General features: G+C 41.9%; 1 protein-coding gene and 1 long non-coding RNA gene across 2 annotated transcripts; one reads left to right on the top strand and one right to left on the bottom strand.

The window, feature by feature from the left end:
* Positions 1-10,668: 10,668 nt before the first annotated feature.
* On the bottom strand, positions 10,669-12,747 carry LOC134482733 (uncharacterized). Its single transcript, XR_015642036.1, has 2 exons — positions 12,468-12,747; positions 10,669-11,884 (listed from the first exon to the last, which is right to left on the bottom strand). It is a non-coding gene; the product is annotated as an uncharacterized LOC134482733 (long non-coding RNA).
* On the top strand, positions 11,802-17,199 carry LOC148000253 (isopentenyl-diphosphate delta-isomerase 2-like). The gene is made up of 4 exons (XM_087591966.1): positions 11,802-11,913; positions 12,797-12,889; positions 13,218-13,348; positions 16,649-17,199. Exons 3-4 carry the CDS (start codon positions 13,268-13,270, stop codon positions 16,964-16,966), a joined length of 399 nt encoding a protein of 132 aa, XP_087448092.1. The 5' UTR covers positions 11,802-11,913; positions 12,797-12,889; positions 13,218-13,267; the 3' UTR covers positions 16,967-17,199.
* The last annotated feature ends 614 nt before the right edge of the window (positions 17,200-17,813 follow it).

Genomic DNA, 17,813 nt, shown 5'->3' with positions numbered 1-17,813 from the left:
ATTACAATAACAGGCAAGATGAAAACAAATGCCTGTTCACTCAGATAGGACACCAATGACAGACCAAAGTGTGAATCCACCAGAATCCAGGTTGGTGACTCGGTGTGTTCATTTCCTTATGGAGCATGGGGCAAGGGTACATTACAAGAATTTGGGTGACTTCAAAATGGCTGAGTCAATTCACAGTCCTTGCAATATAGAAGCTGCATCATGGAGTCCTCCTTCAATCAGCCGTCTACTTCTTGAATGCTCTAGCATTTTCCAAGATCATTTGAAGATGGTGGAGTGGGAAAGACAGAAAGGATGAATGGCTTAAATCCCAAGTGAAGATCCTTTGAGTTTACCCCCACCCATCTACTAGTATCATTAGCCCCATGACTGCCACCATAGATCTGACTGCTATCATTCTATCACTCTGCTCCACTAATCATTACTTTCCATGTCTAGATCAAGGCTATCTCCCCTTTTCTTCAACTCTTACATTCTCTCTATCCTCTTGTCTACAGTGTTCCTTGAACCCTGGAAGGGGTGATATACTCATAATCCCTCTTTTAATATTGGATGGCAATGACACCCTAAGCTTCATCTCTTCCTGAGATTTTAGCCAGTGGTAAATCTATCAGCAACCACTACCCATTTGTTGTTTTCTTCCAAAACAAATGTGGAACAGCAGCTGTAGTCTATAGGCATCAACACAAATGTTTAGAGAGAGGACAATTTGACAGGTACCCTACTCAACCAGACAGTCACTGTTGCTTCCATAATGGGGCCCAGGACTTCACAAATCACAAGTTTGTCCTTGACTACAGTGCCAGACATGACTTTCCTTTATGGAGCAGTTCTTAAACCCAACCAGGAATCTGTTCCTCTGTTCATAACCATTGTACCTATGCCACTACTGTACTAGATGGCAAATCTTATTGTTCATGTTGATAAGGTCCACCCCTGCACAGAACAGTTGTTGAAAATTCTCCCTCGACATCTTGGATAATAATAACTTCCAGTGACCATAAAAGTCACCCTTCAGAAGGGAGCTTTCAGCTCAGTCTGAGGTTGTCTTCTTCACATGCTACATAATCTTTTTTTTTTTCTTTTTTCTTTTTTTTCGGAGCTGGGGGCTGAACCCAGGGCATTGTGCTTGCTAGGCAAGTGCTCTACCAATAAGCTAAATCCCCAACCCCGCTACATGATCTTAAGCCTACAGTTGTCCCATCTAGCTCGGGCATGCAACCAATAGCATTAGTGATACTCTGTCATTTTAGGGGCCTCTGGGTCTTCCTGATCAACAATTTGCAGAGAATGATGCCATCCCTTGCACTGGAATTTTCATTTAATACCCTTTTGGATTAGGGTGGGGGGGTTTAAGCCCCTTTTCATGCAGGCAGGATAGCACTTAAAAATTCTGATTTTTTTCCAAGTGTTTCTCCAATTGTATAAGCACTCAGAGGCTAGCAGTATGTCACCCATGTGATACAATCTTTGTATTTATTCACCAAGGAATGGAAGGACCTCTGAGGGCCCACAGCTGTCCAGCCAAAACTGAACCTGAAATCAGCAATGAAAGCGATACTAGGGGTTGGGGATTTAGCTCAGTGGTAGAGCGCTTGCCTAGCAAGCGCAAGGCCCTGGGTTCAGTCCCCAGCTCCGAAAAACAAGAAAAGAAAAGAAAAGAAAAGAAAAGAAAAGAAAAGAAGAGAAAAGAAAAGAAAAGAAAAAAGAAAGCGATACTAAAGCAAAATGTTTACAAGGAACAAGACAGGATGAAGCAAGTCCATAACTTGCTTCATCAAAAGACCAATGCTGAGTTCAATGTAAGGGTGGGAAGGCACTGCTTTATTTAGATTGCTAACATCCACAGATGTTCTCCATAAACAGGTTTGCCTCTTTATCCCAAAGTGTTGCCATGGGTGTTCTAATCACCCTCCCATCCCCGTGGAGTTAGGAGAGGCCGGCTCAACTAAATACTAACACATCAGCTTTTACATGACCTGAATGAATCTCTTTGCCTTTTGAACTCTATCTGACAAACACATACTGAGGAGCCCCATATGTTAAGGATTCTACAAGGTCAAATGATGGAACCTATGATTATAGAGAGTTAAAATATAACAGGTTAGAGCCAATTACTTTGGGCTAATTTCAGTTCCTTTGGAAGCCATTCTTCTATGTCATTTTTTTTTTTTTTTGGTTCTTTTTTTCGGAGCTGGGGACCGAACCCAGGGCCTTGCGCTTCCTAGGTAAGCGCTCTACCACTGAGCTAAATCCCCAGCCCCCTATGTCATTCTTTTATATCTCTTACTATCCAATTCTCTTAGAAAAACACTAGCTTCATCAGTTTGAAAGCCAAAGAATATCACTGGAAAATACTTGGGTCATTAACAGAGATTTTCTTAGTTCGTATCTACCTATTGTCCTCCACCAATGTGTTTGGTAAAGGTCCCTATTTTTTTTTTTTTTTGGCTCACTTTGTTCTATAACTAATAAAATCCCATGTGACTACACTTTCACAGTGGAACATGAGATTTGAGATAACCGGAATCTGTGTTCCCACCTGGTGATCACTCATATTTGATAATAATATCTTATTCCCCTGGAGTTGAGAGTTTCGTTTTTGTGTTGACAGTTTTGTGTGGATAAATCTGGGCACGCCAAACAATCTGTGATCACCAAACGAGTCACCCAGGTAGACACCGGATACCAGCACGGGACCTCGTGACCAGCCATCTGATATTGCCATCCCAAGTGGATTGTTAGGGAGTTCTTTCTGGGCTGGGACCTTCATGTTTTTGCTGATGGTCCACTCTTTTGCTGATGGTTTACTCTGAGCTCGATTTTCTTATGTATTTCAGGGTGCCATTTTGCTGCTTTCAATAAGCGATTTAAGGTATCCTTTTGTTTGTGTGCTCACTTGAACCTTTCATCTGTCATCACTCTGATGTCTAATTTGACAAAAAGAGGAAATGGTGGCAGGGGAAACTGTAATTTGGTACTTTAGCTGCTCCTGTGTTTTATGATTATGTTAATTCAACTCATGAGGATTTGGGGAAAATGGGAAGGCTAGCTACAAAGAACTTGGCTTTCTTCCTGCCTTATGGGGAAACCCTTGACCCTGTATGGTTGGGATTTCTTTTCCTCACTCTACTGAAAGTTTTAACTGAAGGTCACACATGAACAGGCTGCTGTGATTAAAATTTAAAAATAAGGAAAATCATTCAAGGAGACGTTAAAAATAAATAGAAAATTAAGAAAAACTTAAAGGTCATGTCAGAACTAATGATAAAGTCTGAGGGAAAAAAATCACACTTTTCTCAACCATCTGCTTTCATGTTGCTCCAACCTTGCCTAGTCATTCTTTCTCTCTAATCATGGCAGAATTCTAGATCAAAGAAAAAGATGGTTATGACATATTTCAGAATCAAAGCTAGAGGGGAGGAGAGATCCCGTAAATACTAAAAATTGTCACTTGGTGGACAATGGTGGAAGATACCTTTAATCTCAGAACTCAGGAGGCAGAGGCAGGCAGATCTTTGTGAGTTTAAGGCCAGCCTGGTCTACAGAGTGAGTTCCAGGACAGATGGGGCTGCACAGAAAAACCCTATTTTGAACCCCCCACCTCCCAAAAAAATCTCAGTTTTGAAGACAATACTCTGCTGATTAATTTTGTTCATTTAGATTTTTTTTAATTTTATGTGTATGAATACATTTCAGGATAGGCTGAGACGTGGAATAGAATTTAATAACTGTAAAGGGAAACAAAATCATATGAGATCGATAAGATTAAACCACAAATCAATAACAGGAGGAAATTTATAAAATCCAAACATTTGGAAGCTAAATCACACACTTCTTCTAGGTAACTTACAATTCAAGGATATCACAAAGGAAATTAGCGAAATATATTTAGTCAAGTGAGGCCACCCACAACATATTGATCAATAATGCTGGGGAGCAGTTATAACTATGAGTGCCCATATCAGAAAAAAGGTCGAATGGGTTGGTGAGACGGCACCGTTGTAGAGGATTTACCTCCGTAGAGCGAGGAGTGGAGTTCTGATCTCTAGATTCCACATTGAAAAGCTGCGTGTGGTGGCAGCCTTGTACCTCTGGTGATGGTGAGACAGGAGAAAGCAACAGACAAAACCTTCTGAAGCTTGCTAGTAGGGACAGATGCAGGATAATAAGAGACCCCATATCGAATAGCAGATAAAGGTCACCTGAAGACAGACACCCAGGGTTGTCCTCTGACCTCCACATTCATGCCATGGGTGCATGCACCTGTACCCACATGAACACGCTCACACATGTGTACACAAAACTCTAAAACCCATAAGAAACCTCAGACAGATAACAATTTATACCTCAAGAAACCAGAAATTGAAGAGCGAACTAACCTCAAGAAAAAAAGAAGAAAGTGAAGGTTGGAGAGGAAATCAATGGGCTGAGAAGAGAACAGAATCAGAAAATCAATGAGTTTGGAAGCACACCACTAAATAAAGATGGTAAGGAAACACTGTAACAGAAACTGACATCATGGCATCAGACCCAAAGGCTTGAGGACAACAGAGACAGCTGTAGCACGAGTTAGGATGGCCACGTTCTGATAGAGGATGTGCACACAGGGACGTGTATCTATTCTAATCTTCTTTTCTCATGTGTGTGTGTGTGTGTGTGTGTGTGTGTGAGAGAGAGAGAGAGAGAGAGAGAGAGAGAGAGAGAGAGAGAGAGAGAGAGAGAGAAACAGGGACAGAGACAGAGAGACAGAGAGAGAGACAGAGAGATGGAGAGAGAGAAAGTTATGCATGCATGTGTGCATGGGTGTGTTCTCATGTCTGTATGGGTTCAAGTGCACATGTGCAGCAACGTGAGGTTGATATGCAGAAACTCCCTTGATTGTCCTTCCGAATTACTTTACCTTTTTGTGTTTCAAAGAGTCATCCACTGAAAGAATAAAGACAACCTCAATACAGAAGGAAACATAGCATATTGTCCCAACCACATGACATCCTGGAAAAGAAAAGGAGGGGTCACCCAAGACATTACAAAACCAAACAAGGAAAGATGTGAGTTTGGAGGGGGATGTGAAGAGAGGAATCCAGGAGGAGTTGGTGGGAATACGAGGCAAACAAGATAGAAATACATTATATGCACATATGAAATTCTCAGAGAATGAATTTAACATATTAAAATAGAGAAAGTTAGGGATCCGGAGAGAAGGCTCTGTGGTTAAGAGCACTGGCTGCTCTTAGAGAAGATCTGGACCTGTTCCCAGCACTCACATGGCAGCTCAGAGCCATCTGTTACTCCAGTTCCAGGGGATCTGACACCTCTCCTAGCTGTACATAAAAAATGAAGGAAAACACCCATACACATAGACTAAAATAAAACTATTCTTTTAAATGGAGGCAGTTAAAAGATCAATGCTGATGGGCTGGAAATTAGGGAGGATGTCGGAGTAGGGAGGATGCCTTTGGGATTGTAATCCTGGTTGTTCAGAGAAACTCTGGCTCATTAATCAGGTTCATCCCTGATTAACCGTGAAACTTCTGTGTGCAACTACAATGACAAGTATGTGTCATTATACATCTGTCTAAAGAATGTACACCAAGAATTAGCCTTCTTGTAAACTGTTGACCTTATATGACACTAAGGTGTCATTGTAGGTTCACTGGTGATAATAAATGTATTGTACTAAAGCAAAGTAGCAATAACAGGGACAGGAGTGGTGTGCATATGAGGAGACTACATGAAAATGTGCTTTCTCCTCATTTTTATGCAAATAAAAACTTCTCTAAAGTGATCTACTAGCTTTTTTAAAAAAAAAAATACCAAAAATCAATAAGAAAAACATCTGTACTGCCTTCACATTGATAGAATCATTTTTTTTTTTTTAGGATATGCTCAACTCTCATGAGGAGAAAGAGGAAAGGGACGTGACTTAAGAGAGATCAGAACAACTGGAAAATATCATCCTGAGTGAGGTAACCCAACCACAGAAAAACATACATGGTATGCACTCATTGATAAGTGGCTATTAGCCCAAATGCTTGAATTACCCTAGATGCATAGAACAAATGAAACTCAAGACAGATGATCAAAATGTGAATGCTTCACTCCTTCTTTAAAAGGGGAACAAGAATACCCTTGGCAGGGAATAGAGAGGCAAAAATTAAAACAGACACAGAAGGAACACCCATTCAGAGCCTGCCCCACATGTGGCCCATACATATACAGCCACCCAATTAGACAAGATGGATGAAGCAAAGAAGTGCAGGCTGACAGGAGCCGGATGTAGATCTCTCCTGAGAGACACAGCCAGAATACAGCAAATACAGAGGCGAATGCCAGCAGCAAACCACTGAACTGAGAATAGGACCCCCGTTGAAGGAATCAAAGAAAGAACTGGAAGAGCTTGAAGGGGCTCGAGACCCCATATGTACAACAATGCCAAGCAACCAGAGCTTCCAGGGACTAAGCCACTACCTAAAGAGTATACATGGACTGACCCTGGACTCTGACCTCATAGGTAGCAATGAATATCCTAGTAAGATCATCAGTGGAAGGGGAAGCCCTGGGTCCTGCTAAGAAGGGGGAGGATGGGGAGGGGAACACCCATAAAGAAGGGGAGGGGGAGGGGTTAGGGGGATGTTGGCCCGGAAACCGGGAAAGGGAATAACATTCGAAATGTAAATAAGAATTGCTCAAGTTAATAAAAAGAGAGAGAGAGAGAGAGAGAGAGAGAGAGAGAGAGAGAGAGAGAGAGAGAGAGAGAGAAAGATCGATCAGAACAGAGAAAGAGAGAGGGCAGTTTTTTTAAAAGATATATTTATTTTATTTAAACGAGTACACTGTAGAGTCTTCAGACACACCAGAAGAGGGCATTGGATCCCATTACAGATGGTTGTGAGCCACCATGTGGTTGCTGGGGATTGAACTCAGGACCTCTGGAAGAGCAGTCAGTGCTCTTAACCGCTGAGCCATCTCTCCAGCCCCATATTTTTAAAATTAGTGATGGAATTGATAAATAATTGCTTGATACAGGGATGTGAATCCAGTCCTGTATACCTCTTTAAGAGATGAGCAATTAAAATCTTCCCGCAGAGAAAGGATACGCAGGGTGGCCTCACTGGAGAGCTCGAGCAAACATTTGAAAAGAAAATAGGACGGAGATGCCGTTCACTTTCTTAGCACATGGGAAGCTTTGGGTTTCATTGCCAGAATTCCACCATGGCCTCACAAATAAATCATGGAAAAGGATATCAATTCTTCACAGGGTCTCCCCTAGAAGAAAGCGCTTCACTTACTGAACCTCTCCCAGCCCTATCCGTCTGAATTCAATAATACTAATTCCGTTTTTTCTTTTGAGACAATGTCTCTCTATGTAGCCCTGACAGTCCTGAAACTCACTCTGTAGACCAGGCTGGCCTCAAACTCACAAAGATCCACCTGCCTCTGCCTCCTGAGTGCTAGGATTAGAAGTGTAAGCCACCACACCCAGCAAGCATAAGCTGGGCTACTGTTTTTCAAAGTACACATGTTTGTTTTGTTTTTTATTGTTTTGTTTTTGTGTGCATGTGTCCCCCTCATATATGCACTGCTCTGTCTAATCCTTTTAACCCAGTCTTTTTGCAGTTCTTAATCTTTGTTTCAAACATTTCATTATCATGTTATATGTGAGGGTGTTTTGCCTACATGGCTGTCTATGTACTGCATGCACCCAAGTGCCTGTGAGGGTCAGAAAAGAGCATCAGATTCCCTGGAACTGAGTTACAGATTCTTCTGAGACAAAATGAGGGGGCTGAGAATTGAACCCATGTCTTCCAGAAGAGCAACCCTGAGTTTTATCCACTGAAATTTCACTCTCCCACCAATTGCTTGCTTTTCTTCTAGCCCTGTCTTTCTCTATCTCCCCTTGATAGCTCATACTCTTTCTGCTGCTTCTAGTTTGTCTCCATATAATATAACAATCTTTCCTAGTAATCGTCTGATTTTATTAATCCTCTTCTAAGGCTTTCCTGTGTACCATCTTGGTTATGAACTGCAACTCTGAAAACCATAACAGTGGAAATCTTTCACAGGGGTAGGGTCTTAGTGAGGCCCAGGGTTCCCTTCAGCAATGAAAAAAAAAAGTTGTGAAAACTGTTTTAGGAAAATTCTTTGTATTTTTCAACCACGATCTCCACCCCTATCTTTCTTTCTTCTTCCTTCTGTATCTGTCTCTTCTCCCTTCTCTCCTCTCATTCTTTCTCTTCATGACTTGTATTTTTGTGCTCTACGTATCAGATCCCGATTCCTCCACTAACCCAGTGACAACATTCCCTCTCTTATGCCCTGGAGCACGTTGAGAAGGGATAGAGAATACTGAGTGAATTTGCCTGTAGTACATTCTGTGCTTAACTTGGTTCTACAGGTTATGAGCCACCATAGGGTGATGGGAACTGAACCTGGATCCTTTCCCAGAGAAGTAATCTCTCATAACTGCTGAATCATCTCTCCAGCCCCATTTTAAAATGTTCTTTTATCTTTTCGTCTTTAAAATGAAGGGCAACAAATTTCATAACGCACCACTTAAAGACATTAATGCACCATTTAATGACATGATGTTCTTTGTTATGTCCTTTTGAAAAGAGATTTATCTATCTTTATTTTATTGTATCTATGAGTGCCCACGTGTATGAATGGGCACTGTATGCAGAAGTGCCCGTGGAGGCCAGAAGAGGGTATCAGATATCCTAACCTGGACTTTGATGGTTGAGAGAAGCCATAGGGGGTGCCAGGGAACTGAATCTGAGTCCTCTACAAAAGCAACAAGTGCGTCCATCTTACCACCATCCTCTTTTGTCCTGTTTATGACAGTGCCTCACTATGTAGGCTACGTTAGTCTTGAATTCCTGATCCTCCTGCTTCACCTCCTGGAGTGTTGGAGTAACAGGTGTATTCCACTGAACCAGGCTTGTCAGTGATGGCAATGCCAGTGAATTATACAAGCTATAATATGAAACTTTCTGACGTTACTTACTAAGTTATCTCACGGCATCATTTTCCTACTGTTTTGAAGTATAGACATATGTTTAATGTTGGTTGTAGCACCTATAAAATGTCATCTATGGCTTGAGCTTTTGTCAATGGTCTATTACCTGGTCCCAAACACAGATATTTCATGAACTCTTGAAAATACTTCTCTTGGTAGGATGTTGAGTTTTATTTACAAAAAAAAAAATTCTAACTTCTATTCTGCTCTCATTGTTTCTGTCTTATGTTTTTACTTTAAGCTGGGCAATCTTTTAGAAACTGAGTGATAAAGCCCTCTCATCAGCTAACAGGAATTATAAGTACGTTACTTTTAAGTGAGGGTTAACTTTATGTGGGAACTTACAACACTAAACTCAGGTAGGAATCAAATATTATTTCTTTGCGTATCTATGAAGTGGTTAACCTATCAACTTGAAGAAATTCAAAATCACCTATGAGACACACCTCTGGGCAGCTCTTGGCCGAGAGTTCCAGACTGAATTAAGAGGGGTGGGGGCAATAGAAAGACAGCTGAATTCCTCTTTGTCCCTTTGTTTTGTTTGTGGTGTAACCAGCTGCCTCACTTTCCTGTCCACTCACTTAAACTCCTTTGTCACCCCACCTTCCTAGCATCACGGGCAGCCTCTTCAAACTGCGAGCTAAATAAACAATCTTTCTTTAATTTTCTTTCGTCAGGCATTTTCTCATAGAGACGAGAGATTTTCAAGGGAGTTCCTGGAAGAGATTAGCACTGGATTTGTAGATTAAGTGGGAGAGGTGTCCCTGACACCGGGCTGGCCACTGTCCATTCTTCAGAAGGCCTGCCTAGAATAAAAGGGAGGAGGAGAAGCCCATGTCTCCACTGCACTGAGAATTTGGTCGACTGCCCTCCGACGGAAGAGATCTCCCTTCAGCAGGTTTCTTTATATTTAAATCATATATTTATGCTCTTCTGTGATCTCCTACTATGCACATTTTTATTGTAAAACAAGAACTTCTGATAACGTGATAGGACAATAATATGTCAGGAAGATAAAATTTTGCATATTTATTTGTCCTGTTCTTTGTGCATGTCTTTCCTAAGGTAGATACTTACTAGTGGTTCGGTTGTGTCTTGAAATGTGTGCTATTATATTAGTATCTAGAAAGGATTTTTCTAAGAGAATCTTACCTACCCTGTTCATGAATGTATTTTTCTAGCTCTTTTATACTTCCTTTGTTTTTTATAATTTTGCCCCGTCCCATGGCACTGGAGAGAGTTGATGCCTGGAACATTTGTTTAAGGGTTGAAGAAAAGAAGGAGAGAACAGATTGCACAAGGAAGGCGACAGGATAAAGTGAGACACAGAGAGACTAGGGCAAGGCTTCCTGTTCAAAACACTAAGACTTAGAGACCTCCTAACTGTGGCCCTTTCACACCCGAAGGTCCCAGGTCAGCCTGGACATCACCGCCACAATTTCCAATAGCCAGGAGTGATTAGTATCTTTCACTCTAGAAAGTCCTTTGCTGAGGAAGTCGTCAATATACTTTTTAAATTCTTCCTCCCCACCCCTCTTGGATTTTTGCTCCATCCCATGCTCTGAGATCTAGCTAAGCAGCCTCTTCCCTGAGACAATGATTTTGTAGGGAAGTAAGAGGATGAGGATGGACAGCAGAAGTGAATTACAAAGTCTTTAATGTCACTGTTTGCTTCTCTTACTAACATACGTTTACTGTATACAATATTGGGTCTCACTCTGACATTTTCTATACCTACATAAGGAATTGACTGTATTTACCCTCCCCCTTCATATTTCTTTAAAGAGGGCAAAAGCCGGGCATAGGGACCCGTGCCAAACTTACTGGTCCTTAGGAGGCTTTTGCAGAAGGCTAATGAATTAAATTGATCCCAACGTGGATTACATAGAAAAACTGTCTTGGACTCACAAACAAGAGGGGAAAGAAAATAGAAACACTTGGTCAAAACAATTGTTACTGACAATATGTTCTTAGAAAATCCATTTGGACATTGTTAAGGTTTGTATATGCTCAGGCGAGGGAGTGGCCCTATTCGGAGGTGAGGTCCTGTTACAGGTGTGTCACTGTGGGTGTGGGTTTTAAGACCCTCATCCCAGCTGCCTGGAATCTAGTATTCTGCTAGCATCTTCAGATGAAGATGTAGAACTCAGCTCCTCCTGCACCATGCCTGCCTGGATGCTGCCATGTTCCCGCCTTGATGATAATGGGCTGAACCTCTGAACCTGTAAGCCAGCCCCAATTACATGTTGTCCTTACAAGACTTGCCTTGGTCATGGTGTCTGTTCACAGCAGTGAAACCCTAACTAAGACAGACACTAAGAGGGAGACACTAGCCTTTCTATGGGTGAACATGACTTTCTGGAAAGACTATATAGAATGTCTCCAGGTCTGTTCCAACCGCCAGGCCTTCATTTTGAAATATGTCACAAACAGCATTACATGTACTTTTCCTCGGCATTCATTCATTTTGTGGAGATTTACCTTTGGGTCATCTTTGAAAAGACTCAAGGGAACTTGAGGGCTATGTTCTCACTCAGAAAGTCATCAAGAGGTTCTCTACAGAAATATACAAGTGGAAACACACATGCCCTGTTGGTACCTAACAACGCTATTGCGTCCGTAGATAGTGGTTTTTGTCATTGAGGGATGAAGGTGTGTGATGACCTTGGAGGTGTCTGATAACAAATAGCAAAACAGTAGATGGTGCTACTCTTTTACACAGGTCGGATCACAGCTAGCAGACATGTCTGATGTCACTGTTGACTGGATCGATAAACACCAGCTGGAGCGTTTAGATGAAATGCTGATTGTTGTTGATGAAGACGATAAGGTCATTGGTGCAGACACTAAGAGGAACTGCCATCAGAATAAAAACATTGAGAAAGGTAGTTTTGTTTTGTCTACTGTGCAATAGTTTCTCCCTCTCCCTCTTCCTGTGTCTCCTTCTCTCTTCTTCTCACTCCCTCTCCATTCGTTCCCTCTTCCCTCCCTTTCTCCTCCTCTCCCTTTTTATTTGATAAAGAGGCAAAGACGAAAATGAGGAGGTGACTTGGATAGAGGATTGTCTGTTTAAACCATCCAGCATCAGAATTCTGAACCTTATAGGCAGCTGCGCACTTCCCTCTAAAATCTTATGGGATAAGAATCCTGCAAGGATCAAAAAGAATTCCCCATCCTGAACCTCAATCGTGTTTTCAAGCCCTATCACAGGGGGTATTGGATTATCTAGGTGTTATTTGTTTGTTCTGAGACAGAGTCTCATGGTGCAGTCCTGGCTGGTCTGAAACTTGCTAGGAATTACAGGCAGATCTGAAACTCACAGAGACCTGCCTACCTCTGCCTCAAAACTTCATGGATCTCCAAGGCCAGCTGAACATACCAATTTCTCCCAACTCTCCTTTTTCCTTGTCTTTCTTCCCATTTAGACATTTCCCCTCACCTCCACTCTGTCACTTGACTTTTAAGTGTCCATTTGATGCTCAGAGTTGGTCCCAAATCTATACCGAGGTCTCTTTTGTCCCAGTTACAATAATCCTGAATAAAATCTTTGTGTGCGGATTTTGCTTCGCTAGCATCTAGATCTTGTTTTCCCTCACAAGTTTGTCAAATAAGTTTTAAAAGCTAGATGGTATGAAACCTTGGTCCTATGAAGCATGCAACTGCTAGAAGCATCTAGGTCTCTTTGGAAACATGGAGATTGAAGACAGGATGCAGGCAACCGTCACAAGTCTGTCACGCATGCGCACACGAGGACCTTTGCCTTTTCAGGGCTGCTGCACCGAGCCTTCAGTGTTTTTTTGTTCAACTCAGAGAAGAAAGTTCTGATTCAGCACTGAGCAGACACGAAGCTTACCTTCCCTGGTAGGTTCACAGTGGCTTAACAAGAACAGGCCTACGCGATTTGATTCAGTGGAATCTCCAACACAGCTCTCTCTTCTCTCTTTCTCTTCCTCGCTTCTTCCCCTCCCAAAGGGAGAACTGTGCTGGCTTGGTGTGATCTGTCCAGGAATGTCAACTAACACTTAGTTTTTGAACTAACAACATCACAGCCCTGGAAGCAAGGACCCTGGCTCCCTTCCCTTCTCTCCTCTCTCATGCCTGATGATCCTGTGAGGGCTGCAGTTCTGTTGCATCTATCCTATCTCCAGGGATAAATAAGAATACTGTTTCTCATGTGTATTCTCTACAGGGTACTATACCGATTCCTGTTGTAGTCATCCACTGAGTAATCCTGAAGAAATGGAGGAGAAGGATGCCTTGGGACTGAAGAGGGCAGCCCTGAGACGGCTGCAGGCTGAGCTGGGCATCCCCGAGGACCAGGTACCCATGTCTGTGCCCCTGGCCCCAGCTCACATGGGGCTGTGAGAAAGAGGTGGTGGGGCTTGGCAAATTCGATATATGGGCTAGGTCAAGTCTATTGAGGAATATGGCTTTTGGGAAAACCCTGAGGTTTCCCAAAATATGCAAATATGCACTGAAAAGAATGTCTAGGATTGGCTGGGCACATCCCTTTATTTATCCACTGGAGCAGGGGCTTGAGAGGGGTTAGATATTTTCCACAGAAAACTGCTGAGCTTGCATGGTGATCTCTGAAATAAGGGGTGGAATAGTTTCTTCTTTAAAGGATACAGGCCATTTCAATGAGTCTAACTAAGATTTAGTTATCTAACTTAAGGTATAGAAAAAAAATAAGCCAACAATCTCAACAGCAAATGGACAAATGAGTGAACCCAAGTTCATAACACAAGTGCAAATAGCCTGTAAGTCTGTAACGTTCTTTGTCCTTGGGGGAAATATAACTGAAGAACTGAAATACACTGAGGTTCTGTCTTATTACTATCAAAAGTGGCTTCTTGGGAAGAATGGCAAATGCTGACAGAGATGTGGTTAGAAAGAAAGAAGCTCTCTTATTCTGCTAGTGGGGTGTAAACTAGTGTATCCACCATGGAAATCAGCATGGAAACTCCTCAAAAAAATAGAATGAAGACTTCTATAGAAAATACTTATTATCTCTTCCTATGTGAGAAGCTACTCCCACCTCTGGACCCTGACTTCATCCTTGACCTTGGACCTACAAAAAACTATAAGGTTTCCACACTAGTACAATGTCTTTGGAACCAAAAGTGGTAGATTTCAATGAGACATGGAATAAAAGCCCAACTGACCAAAGCCATAATGTTAGAATATGTCAAGAGAGCCATGTGGAATGACCAACTCTTACCTGGGCTTTATGCGTGGTCTACCCTGAACTTCGTAGAGAAAGAGTTTACAAAGGTACAAGGTGGTTTGTCTGGTTTTGGTTTGCAAATCATGTTGTACATTGGCACAAGAGCATCCTGGAGACTGAGAAATGAGTCCTAGGCAGACAGTAGTAGCCAGGTTGAGATTAAAGGGATTGCTTAAATAGGTGTCTCATTACCCAGTTTAGTAAAAAGGATAAGTTGACAGAAGCTGATCTGGCAGAAAGAGCAGAGCCAAGGTTAGACACGCGGCACCAATCCATGGTTGAACTCCTTCAAACCACCCTTTCCCAGAGCTGCTCCAAGAAATCAAAATGACTGTGGTGGAGAAGACCGAAACCAGACAGAAATCCACAGGGTTATTGACTCCTTGGCTCACGCTGAAGAGTTTAAGGGACTTTTTTCTCTTAAAGTTTTTTTTTTAGGGAATCTTGGAGTCTCCCTTTCCAACTGAAGCAGGGGGTTATTGCAAGCAAGAAACTTCACGTTAGTATAAAAAAAATCAAATTATCACCACATAGGAAAAAGGTTCTGGGTGGACTAAAAGATAAAGAATTTCAGTGTTGAAAATCCACACAAGTTTGTATACTAAAGTGATCATGAGTATCCCCAACGGACAACAGCAGACCCCTTACAGTTCTTGCATGCGGAATGCCATATTACTTGCCAAGAGAAACACGACATGGCAAACATGTATGACCTACACCATGCCGTGTCTACTGGTTTACCTCATAATGACTCAGGAACAGAGGACTCTCATCCACAGCAAGGGCCTGGGAGTGATTACGGAAAACACGCCAACACTACATGGACAATGACTTTTGGAAGTACGTGGTAAATTTGTCCAACGTATCAACACAGCTTTGAATGTTGATCAGCATTTTACGAGTGCTCTAGATAAGGCCTCTGAGTCCTTTGTAAATTTCTGAGGACTCAAGTCTGTTTGCAAAGTGCATGAAGCACTTGCCACGAGCTGAGACAACTGGCTAAAGAAGTCAGCAAGGATAGAGAAGGCAGAGGAGGACAGATTAAACAGCTCTGTCACCGATTAAATCTATTGATGATAAAGATGTCTTCCAAAGTTTTAATGAAATAATTATTGGCAAAATCAAGACACAGTAGTAGGCTGAAGAACTGTCTTTTAAATAGCAGTCCTTCAGGCTGGCGCGGAGCCTCTCGATAGCTTCCTCTTTCATATCTGCACCTCTCCAACAGCTAGAAGAAAGAGACATAGATGTTTGGGTTATTCTATAGCTGTCTATGCCAAGCAGTTGCCAAGCATCATCTTCTCCAGTATCAGTGTGGGGGCCCCTGTGTTCCCATGAGAAATAAAGCAAGCCCGAGCCCTATTTAGCAGCCCCTGTTTCCCTTCTTTTTACACCAGTGTTGTGTCATGAGTACCAAAGAAAATGCCTAGAGATGATGCAAGCTCATGCCACTCCCTATGGCACATCTTAAAACTTCTAAGAAAAATGGCAAAGAGTGCTGTGGAAGTATATCTCTCCCCTTCATGTCTGGAGTTCATACAGGTCTTATATCTTTAATGTATATTAAAGGGCATGGTGTGAAACTTAAACATCATAACCATTACCCTAATAATTACCCTAACTACATTGAAATGCCAAACAAGATGTTGACCCTTGTTAAGAATAAAAAAGACTTCCATTTGAGCTGGTTCTACAGCTCTTATACACAGGCCCATAGGAGTCCTTATACACATACAACAAAGATACATGTGTATGTTTCTTGGGACAGTAGTCACAGCAGTCAAATTCTAGAAGTAGACTGGATTGGATGTGTAAAAGATTGATATTATTTAAAACAAATGTGGGGGATATGTGTGTGTAATATATTCTTTTAAAAATATTTTAAAATTTATTTTATCATTAATTTATGTGTGTTATCATCACACCAAACAAAAAAGGCTAAGAAAGACAATTATCACATTTTCTTTCATAAACAGTATCTAGATTTGTGTGTTTGTGTGTTTATCTGTGTGTGATCTGCCTGTGTGTACATGTATTTGTCTCTGTGTGTGTCTGTGTGTGTGTGTTTATGGTGAAAACAGAAGATTGGTGGTTAGGAAAGAGGGTAACAACAAGAAGTGTAAAAAGAGGCAAGAGGTGTTAAAGGGTGTGTGTGTGTGTAAAGTATATTTTACATGTGTGTGAATGTACTGTAAAAAATCCATCATTTATAAAATATATTACAATCACAAAAAAATGAACAGATCAGTCAACCAAATTAAGCTTTAATCAATTACCAACTACTAAACAAAGTTGTTAATGTCTCTTGAGAACACATATATATTGCTTTTATTTCTCCACGTATTCTGCATTTTACACCAGATTTGTTCTCATTGTATCAATTTCCATCACAGGTTTCTCTAGAGGACATCGTGTTTATGACAAGGTATCATTATAAGGCAAAATCTGATGCAGTCTGGGGAGAACACGAAGTTTGTTACCTTCTGCTTATCAAGAAAGACGTCAAGATCTGTCCAGATCCGAGTGAAGTCAGTAGCTTCAGCTACCTGACTCGAGAAGAACTGGAAGAGCTTCTAGAAAGGGGGGCCCGGGGTGAAGTCCAAGTCACCCCCTGGCTGAGATTCATCGTGGAGCAGTTCCTGTATGCATGGTGGCCTTACTTAGATGAAGCGACCAAGTTCATAGAGCTTGACAAGATATACAGAGTATGAGGAACAGGAAATCAGACACTGGTTGTGAGGAAGCCCCAGTCCAGCACTGAGCTCAGGGCAGACCCACAGCTCAGATGTTAGCTATGCACCCGGACCAAAACAGGGAAAGGACTCTTCTTTTCCAGAAAGTCAAAAATCATTATCATTATCTCTGAATCTTCTTTTCTTTTCTTTCTTGACACAGAGCTATGTATCCCAGACCAGCCTCAAACTTCTCGTGTAGCCAAGGATGACTGAATTTCTGATCCTCCTGCCTCCACCTCCCCTGGCCCTTGGTTTCCAGGCACACACCAGTATGCCTGCTCGGTGCTGGAGGCTGAACCTGCAGCTTCACGTACAGCGTGCAAACATGCTACCAACAACCAATCCCATCCCGTGGTTTCTTGCCTTTTTTTCCCCAGTTGCTTCATTTCTTTATTTTCAACTGCCTCGGTGTGGGAAAGAAATGTATTGTTTTCCCAAAATTAGAAACAGAGGAACTAAAGAAGAGAGGATCCCCTAAAGATAGAGCCGATGTCAATGCTGTAAGAACTGAAGTTACACAACCACCTGAGGCAGCCCTTGAATGGCGGGCATGCCAGTCCTCTCAAAGGCCTGAGGCTTTGTGTGGAGGAAACCGTAAGAACATTAAATCCAGAATAATCTGTTAAGCACCCAAATTTGGCAAGACTAGAGTACCTAGCTAATACTTAACTTGTATCCTGCTCTGACTTGCAGCCACTGGATAGATAACCTGTCCGCTGGGAGCCTCTGTCTTCACTGCTATGCTAACTATTTGTATAGAACACAGTCACGCAGTCAAACTCAAATCAGTTGGGTAAAAGAGTGAGCAGTCATTTAAATAAAT

This window comes from Rattus norvegicus, chromosome 17, assembly GCF_021556685.1.
Source record: "Rattus norvegicus strain SHRSP/BbbUtx chromosome 17, alternate assembly SHRSP_T2T, whole genome shotgun sequence".
Taxonomy (NCBI): domain Eukaryota; kingdom Metazoa; phylum Chordata; class Mammalia; order Rodentia; family Muridae; genus Rattus; species Rattus norvegicus.
The sequence above is the reverse complement of the archived record's forward strand: the minus strand, read 5'-3'. Positions and strand labels throughout refer to the sequence as shown.

Bases quoted from the DNA above. Each gene is read 5' to 3' on its own strand.
- LOC148000253 (XM_087591966.1), top strand. From the start codon at position 13,268: ATGGAGGAGAAGGATGCCTTGGGACTGAAGAGGGCAGCCCTGAGACGG. The intron at 13,349-16,648 runs GTACCCATGTCT...TTTCCATCACAG, and splicing joins TGGGCATCCCCGAGGACCAG to GTTTCTCTAGAGGACATCGT.